Here is a 16159-nt window from a genome sequence, read left to right as displayed (position 1 = left end):
AGTAAGACTCACTGGTCTATAATTTCCTGGGCTATCTCTACTCCCTTTTTTGAACAAGGGAACAACATTTGCAACCTTCCAATCATCCAATTTCTCCTGTCCCTATTGATGATGCAAAGATCGTTGCAAGAGGCTCAGCAATCTCCTCCCTTGCTTCTCACAGTAGCCTCAGTATATCTCATCTGGTCAAAAGCTCCAGCACATCCTCTTTCTTAATGTCTATATGTTCAAGCGTTTCAGTCTGCTGTAAGTCATCCCCATAATTGCCAAAGTATTTTTCCCTAGTGAATACTGAAGCAAAGTATTCACTATGTTCCTCCGCTACCTCATCCGACTCCATGCACACATTTCCACTGTTGCACCTGATTGGTCCTGTCCTCTTGCTCTTCACATACTTGTAGAGTGCCCTGGGGTTTTCCTTAATCCTGCTCACCAAGGCCTTCTCATGGCCCCTTTTGGCTCTCTTAATTCCATTCTTGCACTCCTTCTTTTCAGAGATTCAGTAGTCTAAGAAAAGAAATTCTAAGTCTAAAGTAGTCAACCCCTTGTCCTGAAACTGTCCCTAGCTCTGGACATGGGCATCGGGTCAGCTTTCAACCTTTCAGGCTTCACTTGAATGCGGTGAATTCACTTTCACGTTCCATACTCCAGAGAATTTTCTCCCATCCCACTCACACCATGCTCATCAGCCAACTGATTCATCCCCGGATATGGTGAACCTTCACTGTACTTTCCTAAGGCAAGAAAGTCCTTCTCAAATAAGAAGACTAAAACTATATGTGGTCTTCGGGATGTGATCTTGGCAAAGTCCCATTTCTCTCTGTCCCTCTGTAATTAGGCAAGCATTCCCATCAGCCTTTCATTAATTCCTGAACCTGCATGCAGACTTTCTGTTATTCCTCTATAGTTTCAGACATTTATATATTACTGTTTCTATGTGGGTAACTTATGCTTCCTTTCCTATGCCTTCTGCATGTGTATCCCTTCAATCACTTTTCAGATTCCTCACAGATGGTTCATCCACGTCTTGTACTACAGCCATAAGTAAACAGCCTTGAGAATTACCGGAATACCGTGTCAAAGCAGAACCGAGATGGTGTCCAATGGACTGTGGATTCCTCTTCTAATTACTATTATATTTCTGAAGAGAGCTGTATGTTAGCTCTTACTGACCTTGGAAATTGTTTCAAGGTTGTCTCTCATCTTTGGCTTCCTGTTCCAGCACCATTACGTTATCTTTGATTTGATTGACTTCTGTTCTTGTGTTTTCTGAAAGTCACTAATGTAAAATTGAATGATCCAAAATGATTTGTTTCATTCAAATGTCATTTGACTTGGAGCATTAACATTGAAAGTTAATGCATAATGTATGGGCATTTTCCAGCTCATGGTTATACTGATGATGAGCAAGAAAATAGAGCAACTATTTTGTATAATGCTTCTGTTTGTATAAAGCTTTTAAAGTAGCAGACCATCCCAAAATGCTTCATGCTTATTATTTGCATTTCTCGTTACCCCATTACAGGAAGGAGGTGAAGGCTTTTATCAGAGGTAAAGGTTTACCAGGATGCTACCTGGATTAGAGAGCTAAAATGAAAGGTTGAATAAATTTGGATTGTTTTTTCTGGAGCATTGGAAACTGATGGGAAAGTTTATAAACTTATGAGAGAGATCAATAGGGCAGACAGAAACTCAATCCAATGGTAGGAATGTTAAAAATCTAGAGGACACATTTAAGGTACGAAGGAGAAAGTTTAAAGGAGATGTGTGGTCCAAGTTCTTTTGCACATTGAGCATGGTGGGTTCCTGGAATACTCTATCAGGGGTAATGGTGGAAGCAGGTAGTGGCATTTAAGAAGCTGCTAGATTGATATCTATTGTAGACCTATTACCTGCTTGCTTATGCTTCTCCTCATCTGGCTTCTGCCCTGTTTCTTGGCAGTCCTGATGAAGGGTCTCAGCCCAAAATGTTGAATGTTGATTCCTCTCACAAATGCTGCCTGACCTGCTAAGTACACCCAATGTTTTGTGGGTGTTGCTCAAGGTTTCCAACATCTGCAGAATCTCATGTGCCTTCCTTGACAGCTGATTGAGTTTTTCTAATCAATTGTAATCAATTAAGTGGCTTTAAAAGCTCCTTTTGTTGATGGAAGATAATAATGGCACTTGTTGATCTTCTATATGTATATATGGAATAAGAAGAGATTATATTCTCAAGGTAAGGTTAACAGAGCAGCTTTTTTCTGTAACCAGGTTTTAATTCTGCATCTTGATAAATGGCTGACTTCTGGAAGTTAATACAGATTGATAGGATGTAAAGAAAAGGCATGTTGAGCTTAAGAAACAAAAATTAAAATTGCACACCTGTACTTTTATGTGGAAATAATTTCATTGCTGATTTGGGATTTCATTTCTTACTTCTGTTTGAAGTTTTTTGTAGCTTCTGATCCGACTGTGAAGGCTGACAGATTATGGCATGACAAATACACTCTGAGAAAATCAATGATTCCATCCTTCATCACAATGGATAAAGCCAGAAAGGTGATTATTTAGCAATTGTTCTAAAGTTTGATTTTAATCTCTACCTTATATATTCTGGTATTTTCTGTTTCTTGGAAAGATTGTCCTGATCAGTGCAGACACCTTTAAATGCTTTTATTTTTCCACGATGGACAATATTGATCGCCATCCTAAACTGCCTGCCGGGTGTACAGTATTTAAAGGATTCAACTATACAATTTTAAAGATGAACAAAATATTTAAATATGACATTTATTTCATTTATTCATCAACCAAATAACAAAATAATGTCCTTTCATCCTGGTTGACATTTAACAGAGTTTGCTTTGCGTACACTGCTTACCAAAATCAGGTCAGCTTAAATATTGTCCTTTGGAGTAAAGTAGTTCCATGACAGTTTTATAAATTGCATGACTTTTTCACCTTCTGTGCAATGACATGGCCAATACGTGCTCTCTCCGAGTTGCTTAATATTCAGGATCAACTTGAGACACTTAGTGCTCCTGTGCACCCATAGATCACGGAACTATACAGCACAGGAACAGGCCTCTCAGCCTCCCATCTCCAATCGCTAACTAATCCAATCTGCTTGCATGGGAGTGTGTGTCCATATTCCTTCCTGCCCTGCTTATTCACGTGTTTGTCTAAATGCCTCTTAAACTTTGCTACTGCACCTGCTTGGACCCTCTCCACTGGGCAGCAAATGACACCTATTACTGTGTATTTAAAAAAACCTACCTCACATATCTCCTTTAAACTTCTCCCTCATCCCTATCTTAAACCTATGTCCTCTAATATTTAGCATTTCCTCCTGGGGGAAAAAAGACAATGTATACCCCATCTATACCGCTGGTTATTTTATATACTTCTAAGATGTTGGCCCTCAGCCTCCAGAGGAAAAAAAACAATCCAAATTTGTCTAACCTCTCCTGATACCAATCTCCTCCATGCCTCTCAAGCTATCCCAGAATAGATTACATCAGGCCCTGAGGATTTCACTATGCTGTTTTTCAAGGCACCTGACACCGCCCCCTTCTCCTTCATATCAGCATGCTGTAGAATTTCCACATATCCCTCCCTGATCTCACCATAGTCCATATGCTCTTCGCTGAACTGTTGTACAGTGTTCATTTGGGGCCTTGCCATCTTCCTCTGGCTCCACGCACAAGTTCCGTCCCTTGTCTCTGAGAGAACCTAGCGTTTCCCTAGTTATATGTATCTTACTCTTAATGTACATATAAAATGCTTTCTTTTTCTCCTTAGCCCTCTTAATTTCTTGTTTAGTTTTTCTGGACTGGGAAATCATAAATATGCAAGCTGTTTAAACAGGGAGGGAGGCAAAGCATAGTAAATTATCGACTGTTTAATCTGACTTCAGTGGCTGGTAAGATTTTAGAGTCAATTGTTAGGAAATTTTGGAGTAGTTGGAAGAATGTGATTAAAATAGAATGAATCAGCACAATTCATTTAGGGGTGATCTTGTCTGGCAAATTTGTTAGAATTCTTTGAGGAGGTAACATACAAGCCAAAGTAAAGTTAGTGGATGTTATTTATTTGGATTTTCAGAGGGCCTTGGATAAGCTGTCGTACCTATGAGAGCCCATAGTGTTGGAGGCAAGGTACCGGTATGGATAGCAGAAGAGCTGACTGGTTGAAGTCAGTGAGTTGGGTAAAAGAATCATTTTCAGAATGCCATTCAGTGACTGAATACAGTTATGTAAGAGTTTTTGGACAGCGTCTTTTCACTTTATACTGGATGACAGAATTGATGGCATTGTTGCTACATTTACAGACAATAACAAGAATGATGGAGGGACAGTATTGTAGAGGCCAGAGTCTGCAGAAGGACTTGGGAGAGTTGGCAGAGAAATAACTGATGGAATACAGTGCAGAGATATATGGGTTAATAATAATAAGTACTTTATTGATCCTGAGTGGGGAAATTCTTTCGTTACAGTAGCAACATTTAAAAACATACTTAACTAATAATAAAGTCCAGAATAATAATCCACACAATAATGATTTACTAGTGTGCATTAATGTGCAATTGTGCACCTTGGTAGGAAGAATAAAGGTGTTGATCATTTTAAAACTGGGGAGAGAATTCAGAAATCAGTGGTGCAGTGGGACTTTGGAGTCTTCGGTCAGGATTCCCTAATGGGTTAACTTGCAGGTTGGGTTGTTAATAAAGAAAGTAAGTACAATGTTGGCATTCATTTTAAACTGATGAGGATATAAAAACAAGCATATGTTGCTGAGGCTTTATTAGGCATTGGTCAGGACACATTAAGAATATTGTGAGAAACTTTGGGCTCCATACGTAAGGAAAGATGACCTGGCCCTGGAGAAGGTCCAGAGGAGGTTCACAAGAATGATCTCAGGAATGAAAGGCTTTAATGTATGGAGAGCCTTTGACGTCTCTGTACTTGTACCAATACTTGATGGAAATCAGAATATAGAAAGTTTGACTTTCTTTTCTTTCTGCCTCAGGTGCTTTTGATTGGGAAATCCATAAATTTTTTGCATCAAGTTTGTCATGATCAAACTCCAACAGCAAAGATGATGGCGGTGACAAAATCATCTGTTTCACCAAAAGATGGTAAGACGCAATTGTTACCTTTTCTAAATCTGGAGATTTAGTATCTTGAGTATTTTAAGATTAAGTATTTTGCCATTTCTTAAGCTGTATTACCTTCTTTTACCTTGTACTACCTTAATACACTGTTGTAATGAAATGATCTGTACAGATATACGCAAGATGAGTTTTTCCACTGTACCTCAATCCATCTAAGTTAGTAAATTGGTTTATTATTGTCACATTACTGAGGTTCTGTGGGAAAATATATCTTAGAAACATAGAAAACCTACAGCACAATACAGGCCTTTCGGCCCTCAAAGTTGTGCCGAACATGTCCCTACCTTAAAAATTACCAGGCTTACCATTAGCCCTCTATTTTTCTAAGCTCCAAGTACCTATCTAAAAGTCTGTTAAAAGACCCTATTGTATCTGCTGTCACCACCATTGCCAGCAGCCCATTCCACGCACTCACCACTCTTGAGTAAAAAACTTACCCCTAACATCTCCTCTGTACCTTCTCCCTAGCACCTTAAACTGTGTCCTCTTATGACAACCATTTCAGCCCTGGGAAAAAGCCTCTGACTATCCACATGATCAATGCCTCTCATCATCTTATGCACCTTTATCAGGTCACCTCTCATCCTCCATCGCTCCAAGGAGAAAAGGCCGAGTTCACTCAACCTATTTTCATAAGGCATGCTCCCCAATCCAGGCAACATCCTTGTAAATCTCCTCTGCACCCTTTCTATGTCTTCCACATCCTTCCTGTAGTGAGGCGACCAGAACTGAGCACAGTACTCCAAGTGGGGTTTGATCAAGGGCCTATATAGCTGCAACATTACCTCTTGGCTCCTAAATTCAATTCCATGATTAATGAAGGCCAATACACCATATGCCTTCTTAACCAGAGTCAACCTGCGCAGCTGCTTTAAGCGTCCTATGGACTCAGATCCCAAGATCCCTCTGATACTCAGCACTGCCAAGAATCTTACCATTAATACTATATTCTGCCATCCTATTTGACCTACCAAAATCAACCACTTCACACTTATCTGGGTTGAACTCCATCTGCCACTTCTCAGCCCAGTTTTGCATCCTATTAATGTCCCGCTGTTACCTCTGTCAGCCCTCCACATTATCCACAACTCCTCCAACCTTTGTGTCATCAGCAGATTTACTAACGCATCCGTCCACTTACTCATTCAGGTCATTTATAAAAATCACGAAGAGTAAGGGTCCCAGAATAGATCCCTGAGGCACACCACTCGTCACCGACCTCCATGCAGAGTATAACCTGTCTACAACCACTCTTTGCCTTCTGTGGACAAGCCAGTTCTGGATCCACAAAGCAATGTCCCCTTGGATCCCATGCCTCCTTACTTTTTCAATAATCCTCGAATGGTGTACCTTATCAAATGCCTTGCTGAAATCCATATACACTACGTCTACTGCTCTTCCTTCATCAGCGTGTTTAGTCACATCCTCAAAAAATTCAATCAGGCTCGTAAGGTATGACCTGCCCTCGACAAAGCCATACTGACTATTCCTAATCATATTATAACATTCCAAATGTTCATAAATCCTGCCTCTCAGGATCTTCTCCATCAACTTACCAACCACTGAAGTAAGACTCACTGGTCTATAATTTCCTGGGCTGTCTCTACTCCCTTCCTTGAATAAGGAAACAATATCTGCAATCCGCCAATCCTCTGGAACCTGTCCCATCCCCATCGATGATTCAGTGATCATCGCCAGAGGCTCAGCAGTCTCCTCCCTCACCTACAGTAGCCTGGGGTACATCTCATCTGGTCCCGGCGACTATCCAACTTGATGCTTTCCAAAGTTGCAGCACATCCTCTTTCTTAATATCTATATGCTCAAGCTATTCAGTCTGCTACAAGTCAACATTACAATCCCCAAGATCCTTTTCCATTGTGAATACTGAAGAAAAGTATTTATTTAGTACCTCTGCTATTTCCTCCAGCTCCATACACACTTTCCCACTGTCACACTTGATAGGTCTTTCACGTCTTATCCTCTTGCTCTTCACATACTTGTAGAATGCCTTGGGGTTTTCCTTGATCCTGCCTGCCAAGGCCTTTTCATGGCCCTTTGTGGCTGTCCTAATTTATTTTTTAAGCTATTTCCTGTTAGCCTTATAATCTTCTTGATCTCTAACATTACCTAGCTCTCTGAACCTTTTGTAAGCTTTTCTTTTCTTCTTGAGTAGATTTATTATAGCCTTTGTACACCATGGTCACCGTACCCTACCATAACTTTCCCGTCTCATTGGAACGTACCTATGCAGAACTCCACACAAATATCCCCTGAACATTTGCCACGTTTCTTCGTTCTTATCCCTGAGAACACCTGTTTCCAATTTAAACTTCCAATTTCCTGCCTGATAGCCTCATAATTCCCCTTACTCCAATTAAACACTTTTCTAACTTCTCTGTTCCTATCTCTCTGCAATGCTATTGTAAAGGAGATAGAATTATAATCACTATCTCCAAAATGCTCTCCCACTGAGAGATCTGACACCTGTCCAGGTTCATTTCCCAATACCAAATCAAGTACAGTCTCTCCTCTTGTAGGCTTATCTACATATTGTGTAATGAAACCTTCCTGAACACACCTAACAAACTCCACCCCATCTAAACCCCTCACTGTAGGGGTTTAGATGGGGTGCCAATCGATATTTGGGAAATTAAAATCTCCCATCACGACAACCCTGTTATTATTACACCTTTCCAGGATCTGTTTCCCTGTCTGCTCCTCGATATCCCTGTTACTATTGGGAGGCTTATAAAAAACGCCCAGTAAAGTTATTGACCCCTTCCTGTTCCTAATCTCCACCCACAGAGACTCTGTAGACAATCCCTCCTTGACGTCCACCTTTTCTGCAGCCATGACACTATCTCTGATCAACAGTGCAACGCCCCCACCTCTTTTGCCTCCTTCCCTGTCCTTTCTGACACATCTAAAACCCGGCACTTAAAGTAACCATTCCTGTCCCTGAGCCATCCAAGTCTCTGTAACGGCCACCACATCATATCTCCAAGTACTGATCCACACTCTAAGCTCATCCACTTTGTTCACAATACTCCTTGTGTTAAAATAGACACATCTCAAACCGTCCGTTTGAGTGTGTCCCTTCTCTATCACCTGCCTATCCTCCCTCACACATCTTGTGAACTGTTCATGCAAATCAATTCATTATAACAGTGATCGAGGTAGTGCTATGTAAATCGATAAGTGTATAATAAGGTGTTGCAATTGCAGAGAAAGTGCAGTGCAAGTGGACAATCGGGTGCACGGTTGTGAGGTGAAGAGTCTATTTTATTGTACTAAGGAGCCATTCAATATTAGATAGCATGTAGGTCCTGCCACAACTGACAGCTGGTCTGGGAATCAGTTTGGGGCTGGTATTGCACTTGGCATCTCTGATAGCTTTGAGTTTGTATTTAGATTTTCAATAAAGGTTAGGGTCACCTGATTGGTACACTCCATGATTTCTGGTTTGGGAACAACTGGAATATCCTCTTTGTTTCATCATCCCGAACACACTTGCTGCTAAAGTCCATGACGGTGATGCTCTCACCTAAGCTGGCTACTAAGTCTTTGAACACAGACCAGTCTACCAACTCAAAGCAGTTACGTAAATGCTCCTCCATTTCCCCGAACCAGCACTGTATGACTTTCTGGACTGGTTCCTTGCATTCGGGCTTCTGTTTGTATACAGACAGTAAACTGTTATGCCGGTTTATTACAGTGAATTTGAAAGTGAAGCCACTTTTTAAAATCTTTTCTTATTTGTCACCCCTCAAAGTGTTAGGAGTTTGTGCATTCTCCCCGCGACCAAGTGGGCTTCCTCTGGCTGCTCCAGTTTCCCCCCACAGTCCAAAGGCTGGTTGGTAGGTTAGTAGGTCTTTGTGAATTGTCCCGTGATTAGGCTAAGATTAAATGGGGATTGCTGGATGGCGCAATTTGAAGGTCTGGAAGGCCTATTCTGTGCTGTATCTCAATAAAAAAAAATACAATCATATAGATCAGGGATAGAATGAGAGATTGTAATCGCCAGAGTGCCTACATGGAGAGAAATACTTGTGCAGGGTCACTGTTTTTGTGATGGGAAATTTTCTATGTTAGAACATTCTAACGTGTTTGCTGATGTGCAAGCTGTCATACATACAGTGTTGCCATTGAGAAATTAATAAATGACATTAAGATTAAATAGATTCACTATTGTTCCCAATAGAAATTGCAGTGTCACCGTAGCATTACAAGTGCACAGATACACAAATGTACAAATATTAGAAGAAAAGTAAGAAAGAATAAAAAAAAGTTACCTCAAACAGTCTAATGGGAAGAAGTCATCACTTCCCCAACAATAGGTTGACTCATTATAGAGCCTAATGGCCGAGGCTAAGAATAACCTCATATAGCACTCTTTGGAGCAGTGTAGTTGTCTTAATGTATTACTAAAAGTGCTCCTCTGTTCAGCCAAGGTGGCATGCAGAGGGTGAGAAACACTGTCCAGAATTGCCAGGATTTTCCATAGGGTCCTTTGTTCTACCACAGCCTCCAGTGTGCCCAGTTTGACTCCTATAACAGATCCTGCCTTTCTAATCAGTTTATTGAGCCTGTTGCCATCACCAATGGTGAAGCCATTGCCCAAGTACTCAACTGCTTAGAAGATTGTACTGGTGACAACAGACTGGTGAACCATGTGCAGAAGAATACTGCATATTCCAAAGGACATCAGTCTCCTCAGGAAGTAGAGGCAACACTAGTCCTTTTTGTACAACGCCTCTATGTTGGTGCTTCACTCAAAACTGTCATTCAGGTGCACCCCCAGGTATTTATAGGTCCTCACCACATCCACATCCTCGCCATCAATAGTAATAGGAAGTAGTGCAGGCTTAGTCTTCCTAAAGTCCATCACCACCTCCTTTGCCTTGCTGATGCTGAGCTGCAGATGATTCAACTGCACCATTTGACGAAGTCCACCACCAGGTCTTCATCCTCCCGTCTTCCCTTTATACACCCAAACTACTGCTGAGTCATCAGAGATTACATCAGTTTTGGCTCATTAGTATATAAGTCTAAAATATCCAGTTAGTGTGAGTTAATTTATCTGAGAACCTTCAACTCAGGTATGGATATCTGTTATTAATAGAGTGTAATATTGCAGTGTATTAAAACAGATATCAGAAAAACATTATTCATATTTTTAAAATTTCATTCTAGCTGCTGAACTGTTCACTGATTTGGAAGGTGGTTTTCAAGAAAAAATTGATGCAGCGTATCATGAAACTAGCAAATACTTGCTCGATGTACTGAACCGGAATTATCATTTGCTGGAGCACATTAAGGCAGCACGGCGTTACTTACTCCTGGGTCAGGGAGATTTCGTACGTCACCTCATGGATTTGCTTAAGTGAGTACCACACGAGCATCTTGAAGATTGTGATTAAGATTAAAAGAGGACATCATGTGCCAACACATCAAGGTTATCTTTTGAGTGACTAGTTGTAGTCATTCTGTCAGCATTTGGACAGTAAGACAGAGAAGCAGATTAGGCCATTTGGTTTATTCAATCTTCCTTGCCATTCCATGATGGCTGATTTATTATACCTCTCAACCCCATCCTCCTGCTTTTTCTCCGTAATCTTTGATACCCTGACTAACCAAGAACCTGTCAACCTCCACTTTAAATATACCCAATGTCTTGGCCTCCACAACTGCCTGTGGCAGTGAATTCCACAAGTTCACACCCTGAAAAAGAAATTCCTCCTCATCTCTGTTCTAAATGGACATTACTATTCTGAGGCTGTGCCCTCGGGTCCAAGGCTTACCTGCTATAGGAAACATCATCTCCACATCTACTCTAGGCTTAGTGAGTACTTCATAGGTTTCAATGGGATCCCCTCTCATTTTTCTAAACTCCATCAAGGACAGGCCCAGAGACATCAAACGCTCCTCGTACATTAAACCGATCATTCCCATGAGCCTCCTCTGGAACCTCTCCAATGCCAGTACATCTTTTCTGAGGTAAGGCACCTAAAACAGCTCACAATGTTCCCAAATGCGGTCTGACCAGTGCCTTATAAAGCCTCAGCATTACACCCTCTTGTATTCTAGTTCTCTCAGAATGAATGCTAACATTGCATTTGCCTTCCTAACCAACTCCCAAATAATCTTACACCTATGCTTTTTGAATTTTCTCTGTTTGCTCCTTCTACTGAAGTGCATGGCCATACACTTCCCTACACTATATTCCATCTGCCACTTCTTGCCCTTCCACCTATCTTCTTATTGTCCGCAAACTTGGCCATAAGTACATAATTCCATCATTGACATATAAAGTCAAAAGTGGTCCAAACACCGATCCATATGGAACACCATTAGCCACTGGCAGCCAACCAGAAAAGGCTCCCTTTTTCCCACTTTTTGCCTCCTGTCAGTCAGCAATCTTCTGTCCATGCTAGTATCTTTGCTGTAATACCATGGGCTCTTGTTAAGCAGCCTCATGTGCAGCATCTTATCAAAGGCCTCCTGAAAATCTAAGTAAATAACATCCGCTGACTCCCCTTTGTCAATCCTGCCTGCTATTTTCTCAAAGAATTCCAACAGATACATCAGGTAAGAATTTCTCTCAGCAGATATACTAAAGCAGGTGACAGACAAGCTATTGATAAATCCATGGTGTGGATGACTTGGAGGCAAAGAAGCAGCTGTTGGATCAACTCGGGATGAAAGCAGCTTACACTTTGCGTACCATTCAGGAAACTGAGAGAGCTATTGAGTGGTTCTCATGGATTTTTGCGTGGTTTACGGGATATTGGAAAGAGGAGATAATGGTTCCTGTGCTGTGATGGTGGGTAGAGTACATTTCTGGTTAGGTGGGACACTTTTGGTAGGATGCACTGTTTGAATACCCCAAAGCTGTGGGAGGGAGCCACTACTGACCCTTGAGTAGAATTCTTGCCTTTACCCACATGCTGAGCCATCATGCTTTGTTGGACCCATAACTCCACCAAACCAAATTGTTTTCAACAAGATGCCACACACACAGTAATTATACACAAAGCAGCTTGTGGTTTATGGAAATATGATATAAGCATAGATAAAAGATTATCTCAGAGTTGTGAGTCATACAGAAGCAGGCCCTTTGGCCCACATTGTTATTACTGCGACAAGTCTGGTCTGATACCTTTCTTGATTTCTATCACAGTGATACAAAAGGTGTTTGATGTAGAACAATTAATATAGCTGCTTTTTTCTTATTTTTAGTTGATGCATATCAGAGCATGTCATGCTGCCTTCAATTTTTAAATCGTATCCCTCAAGTGGCCTCCTGCTGCCGACAATAATGTGTTCACAAAGCGGTCCTTTCAATTTCAAAACTGATAGTCCACCACTTTTAGGTAACACTTGAACAGTTCTTTTTAAAGACTGGTTCCCATGTGTATTAACGCCTACTGTTCACGTAATTCCTGAAAAATGTCAAATACTTTATAATCCCTAATACCCAACTGGCTATCACGTGCCTGTTTATACTAATCCCATTTATAGTACTTGGCCTGTAGCCTTCTAGCATGAAACAGTAAGCAGAGAAGCTATATCCAGAATACTGCGTACAGCTTTGGTCCTTTTATTTAGAGATACTGTACATTAACATTGAAGGCCGTTCATGAGAATTGCTTTGGATACAGAGGATATATTCAATGAAGAAGGGTTTAATAGGTTACGTCTGCACTCTTATAAATTAAGAAAGAGAGGTGACCTTATTGAAACATTTGGGACTTTACAGGATGCATACTGGGAGGATGCTTCCCCTCATGGAAGAGCCTAGGGCCTTATCCCTTATTCTAAGAGACACAGGAGACTGCAGATGCTGGAATCTGGAGCAAAAATCCAAGCTACTGGAGTAACTCAGCAGGTCAGCCGGCGTCTCCTGAAGAAAATGAAAAGAGGATATTTCAGATTAAGACTCTTCATACGGACTGAAAGATAGAGAGCTGGTAGTCAGATTCCCTTCCCCATTACCACACCAACCAGTCTGTCCTGGGCCTTCTCCATGCCAGGAAGAGGGTAAAAGCAAACTAGTGGAAAGCAACTCGTGTGTCGGTTTTTTTTGCACTGAGTTGTAGGTGCCTGGAATGCACTGCCAGAAGGGATTAGTTTAGTTGTGCATTTAATTAGTTTGGCACAACATAACTGGTGGAAGAACCAGTTCCTGTGCTGTGTGCTTTGTTCTTTGTTCTATGGACAGATGGGATTACAGTCTCTTATTTTGCTTCTATATCCCCTGGTTTGTGACTCCCACTAGTGAAACATCCCAACACTTACTCTGGCAGGATCTTTTATGCTTTAAAGAAGGTCACCTCTCATTTTTCCAAAGGAAATGCAGACCAAAACAGTCTGGCTTCTAGTGGCAGGGTAACCACTTCATCCCAGGAATTAGCCTGGTGAATTTCCTTTGGACTGCCTCTAATGGTACTATATCCTTTTACTTAGATGATGGGACCAAAACTATGTGCAGTTTCCAGGTGAGGCCCCATCAATATACTATTGTACTATAACAAACCCTCCCTATTCTTAAACTCCAATCTATTTGTAGTAAAGGCTCACGTGCCATTTGCCTCTCTAACTACTTGTTGGATTCGGTAACTTGTTGTGATCATGCACTAGAACACTTGGGTTATTCTGAACTTTACCTAGATGATAATCTGTCTTTAGATTCTTCTTACTGAAGTACATAACCTCACACTTCCTCACATTAAACTTCAGTTGCTAGGTTGTCATCCAATCACTCAATCTATTTGTATCTCTTTCTAGAATCACAATGTCCTCAAAACATACCCTTCCACCTACTTCCTTACCATTGGCAAACATAGAACACTTGTATTTCATTCCTTCCTCCAGTCATTCATGTAAATCATAAAGAGTCAAGGGCCATGGACTGATCTTGAGATCAGTTATATCCCTCTGGACTGAAGAGGACCAAGTTATAAAATGTGATTTAAGTGATCTGGAGTTCAAAACTTAGCTTGAGCCGCAGAGTCATCAGAATTGCAAACAAATTGATTTAGTGTGAGACCAGGAAAATGGTGGAAAGAATATTTGGCAATGGAGCAGAATCTGTTACAGGTACTTGCTTCTATGCTACAAATATATGACTGGTCTTATCCCAGATTTCATTATCTGATCTGAGTTGTGTGTACAGCAATCTGATTTGGGTTGTGAGTAAGGCAATATCTGTTATATCTCGAGTTGAACATAAATATATTGCGAGCTGTCATGAGTCATGAATGATTGCACGTGATCTAATCTCATTTGCACCTATGTAATGTGTATGTAGTTACTGAGTAGATGCGTTCCCTAACTTAACAAATGACAAGGCTGAGTGCAAGTTTTTGAATAAAAAATTTTCATGTCATGTCATGAATAAAAATTTAACTCCTATAACTGTTATGTGATAGGCCTGAGTTGGCGAGATCAGCCTCAACACTGTATCAACACAATCTGACCGGAATCCTTGAAACTGCTGTTCGAGCCACAAATGCACAGTTTGATAATCCTGAGATCCTCAAACGCCTGGATGTTAGACTCTTGGAGGTAATTAATATTGCAAATTTACAGAAAGGTTTGCTGCACATCCCTGCCGGTTTTAATGACTATCCCAATTCATCATCATCATCTCATACTGCTACCCTTCTTTAATATTCCTACTTATGATCACTTCCCTGAGTTCTGATCCAGCTACATTCCCCTTTCATTCTCCCTACCTCTTTGCACCCATCCATGGAGAAAGAGCTAATCTTTGATCCTCTGTTTGGTACAATTTTTCTGTAGGTGTTTGTCCCTTTGGTCTAAACCTCACCTCTATCTGATGCTCTTGTACCCATTATGATACAATCTTCTCTCCAGATTCGCCCCCCTCAGAAATGACCACACTTCACTCACATTTATTCAGAAAGTTGATAGAAGGGCGGCAGGGAGCCTCATATGCCTCAGTCTCATCAGGAAATGTAGATGCTGTTGCGTCTTCTTAGTAGTGAGGAGGTGTTGTGGGTCCAGGTTAGGTTGTCCGTTATGTACACACCAAGAAACTTTGTGCTCTTTTCTCTCTCCATGGTGGACCCATTGATGTGCAATGGAGAGTGGTTGATGTGTGCCTTCCTGAAGTCCACAATCATCTCTTTCCTCTTATCCACACTGAGACTCAGGCTGTTGTTCTCGTACCATCTGACAAGCCTCTGTACAATCTGTCAGCATACTGACTCGGCATTGTTGCTGATGAGTCCAACCACTGTGGTACCATCAGTGGATATGATGATGCAGTTTGAACTAAACCTGGCAGTGCAGTCGTGAGTCAGCAGCATGAACAGCAGTGGACTGAGTACACAACCCCAGGGGTGTGGTGTGTCACTTCTCAGTGGGATGGAGCTCGAGATGTTGCTGCCAACTCGGACTGACTGGGGTCCTTTTGTTCAAGATCCAGTTACGGAGAGGGGCGTTGAGTCCCGAGGAGGATAGTTTACCCACCAGACTTAGAGGGATGATTGTGTTAAACAGCAAGCTGAAATCGATGAACAATATCCTGGTGTACGAAGCGTTGTTTTCTACTTGGGGCAGGCGGAGTGGAGTGATGTATGTTTATCATCATTTTAAATACTTTTTCAGGTCAGCTGTCATTCTCTTACATTCCAAGGAATAAAAACTAGCCTGGCCAAGCTTCCAACACAACACAGGCCTCTTGTCCAAACAACATTCTTTGTGGTCTTTTCTGCTCTTTCATATTGAAAGAGTTAATGAAATGCTTTCTTTTATGTTCCTCATGAATTGAACATGCAGCGTCAATTTCTGAGTGTGCACTCAAAGCATAAAACTCAAATCACACCTTCCTCTTTTTACCTGTCCATGGCCTAAACTGCTTATCCAGTTTTCAGTAATGGATAAACAGAAACTTCTTGTTCAGTGATTCCTTCCAGTGTAACTACAACCATTTCTTTTTGTACTACAATTGTTACCCCATTTTCTTGATCTCTGCTT

At 41.2% G+C, this 16159-nt stretch overlaps 1 protein-coding gene across 2 annotated transcripts in view; it reads left to right on the top strand.

The window, feature by feature from the left end:
- The window catches only part of tubgcp3 (tubulin gamma complex component 3), a 135843-nt gene that overhangs the window by 93895 nt on the left and 25789 nt on the right, over positions 1 to 16159 (top strand). For both annotated transcript variants that reach the window (XM_073029190.1, XM_073029198.1), the window contains exons 12-15: positions 2431 to 2541; positions 5011 to 5119; positions 10349 to 10538; positions 14587 to 14722. In XM_073029190.1, the coding sequence (XP_072885291.1) occupies positions 2431 to 2541; positions 5011 to 5119; positions 10349 to 10538; positions 14587 to 14722 (546 nt within the window). The remainder of the gene's footprint in view (positions 1 to 2430; positions 2542 to 5010; positions 5120 to 10348; positions 10539 to 14586; positions 14723 to 16159) is intronic.

This window comes from Hemitrygon akajei, chromosome 2 (genome assembly GCF_048418815.1).
Source record: "Hemitrygon akajei chromosome 2, sHemAka1.3, whole genome shotgun sequence".
NCBI classification, from domain to species: domain Eukaryota; kingdom Metazoa; phylum Chordata; class Chondrichthyes; order Myliobatiformes; family Dasyatidae; genus Hemitrygon; species Hemitrygon akajei.
Note: the sequence above shows the minus strand (reverse complement) of the source record. Positions and strands in the feature narration are given on the sequence as shown.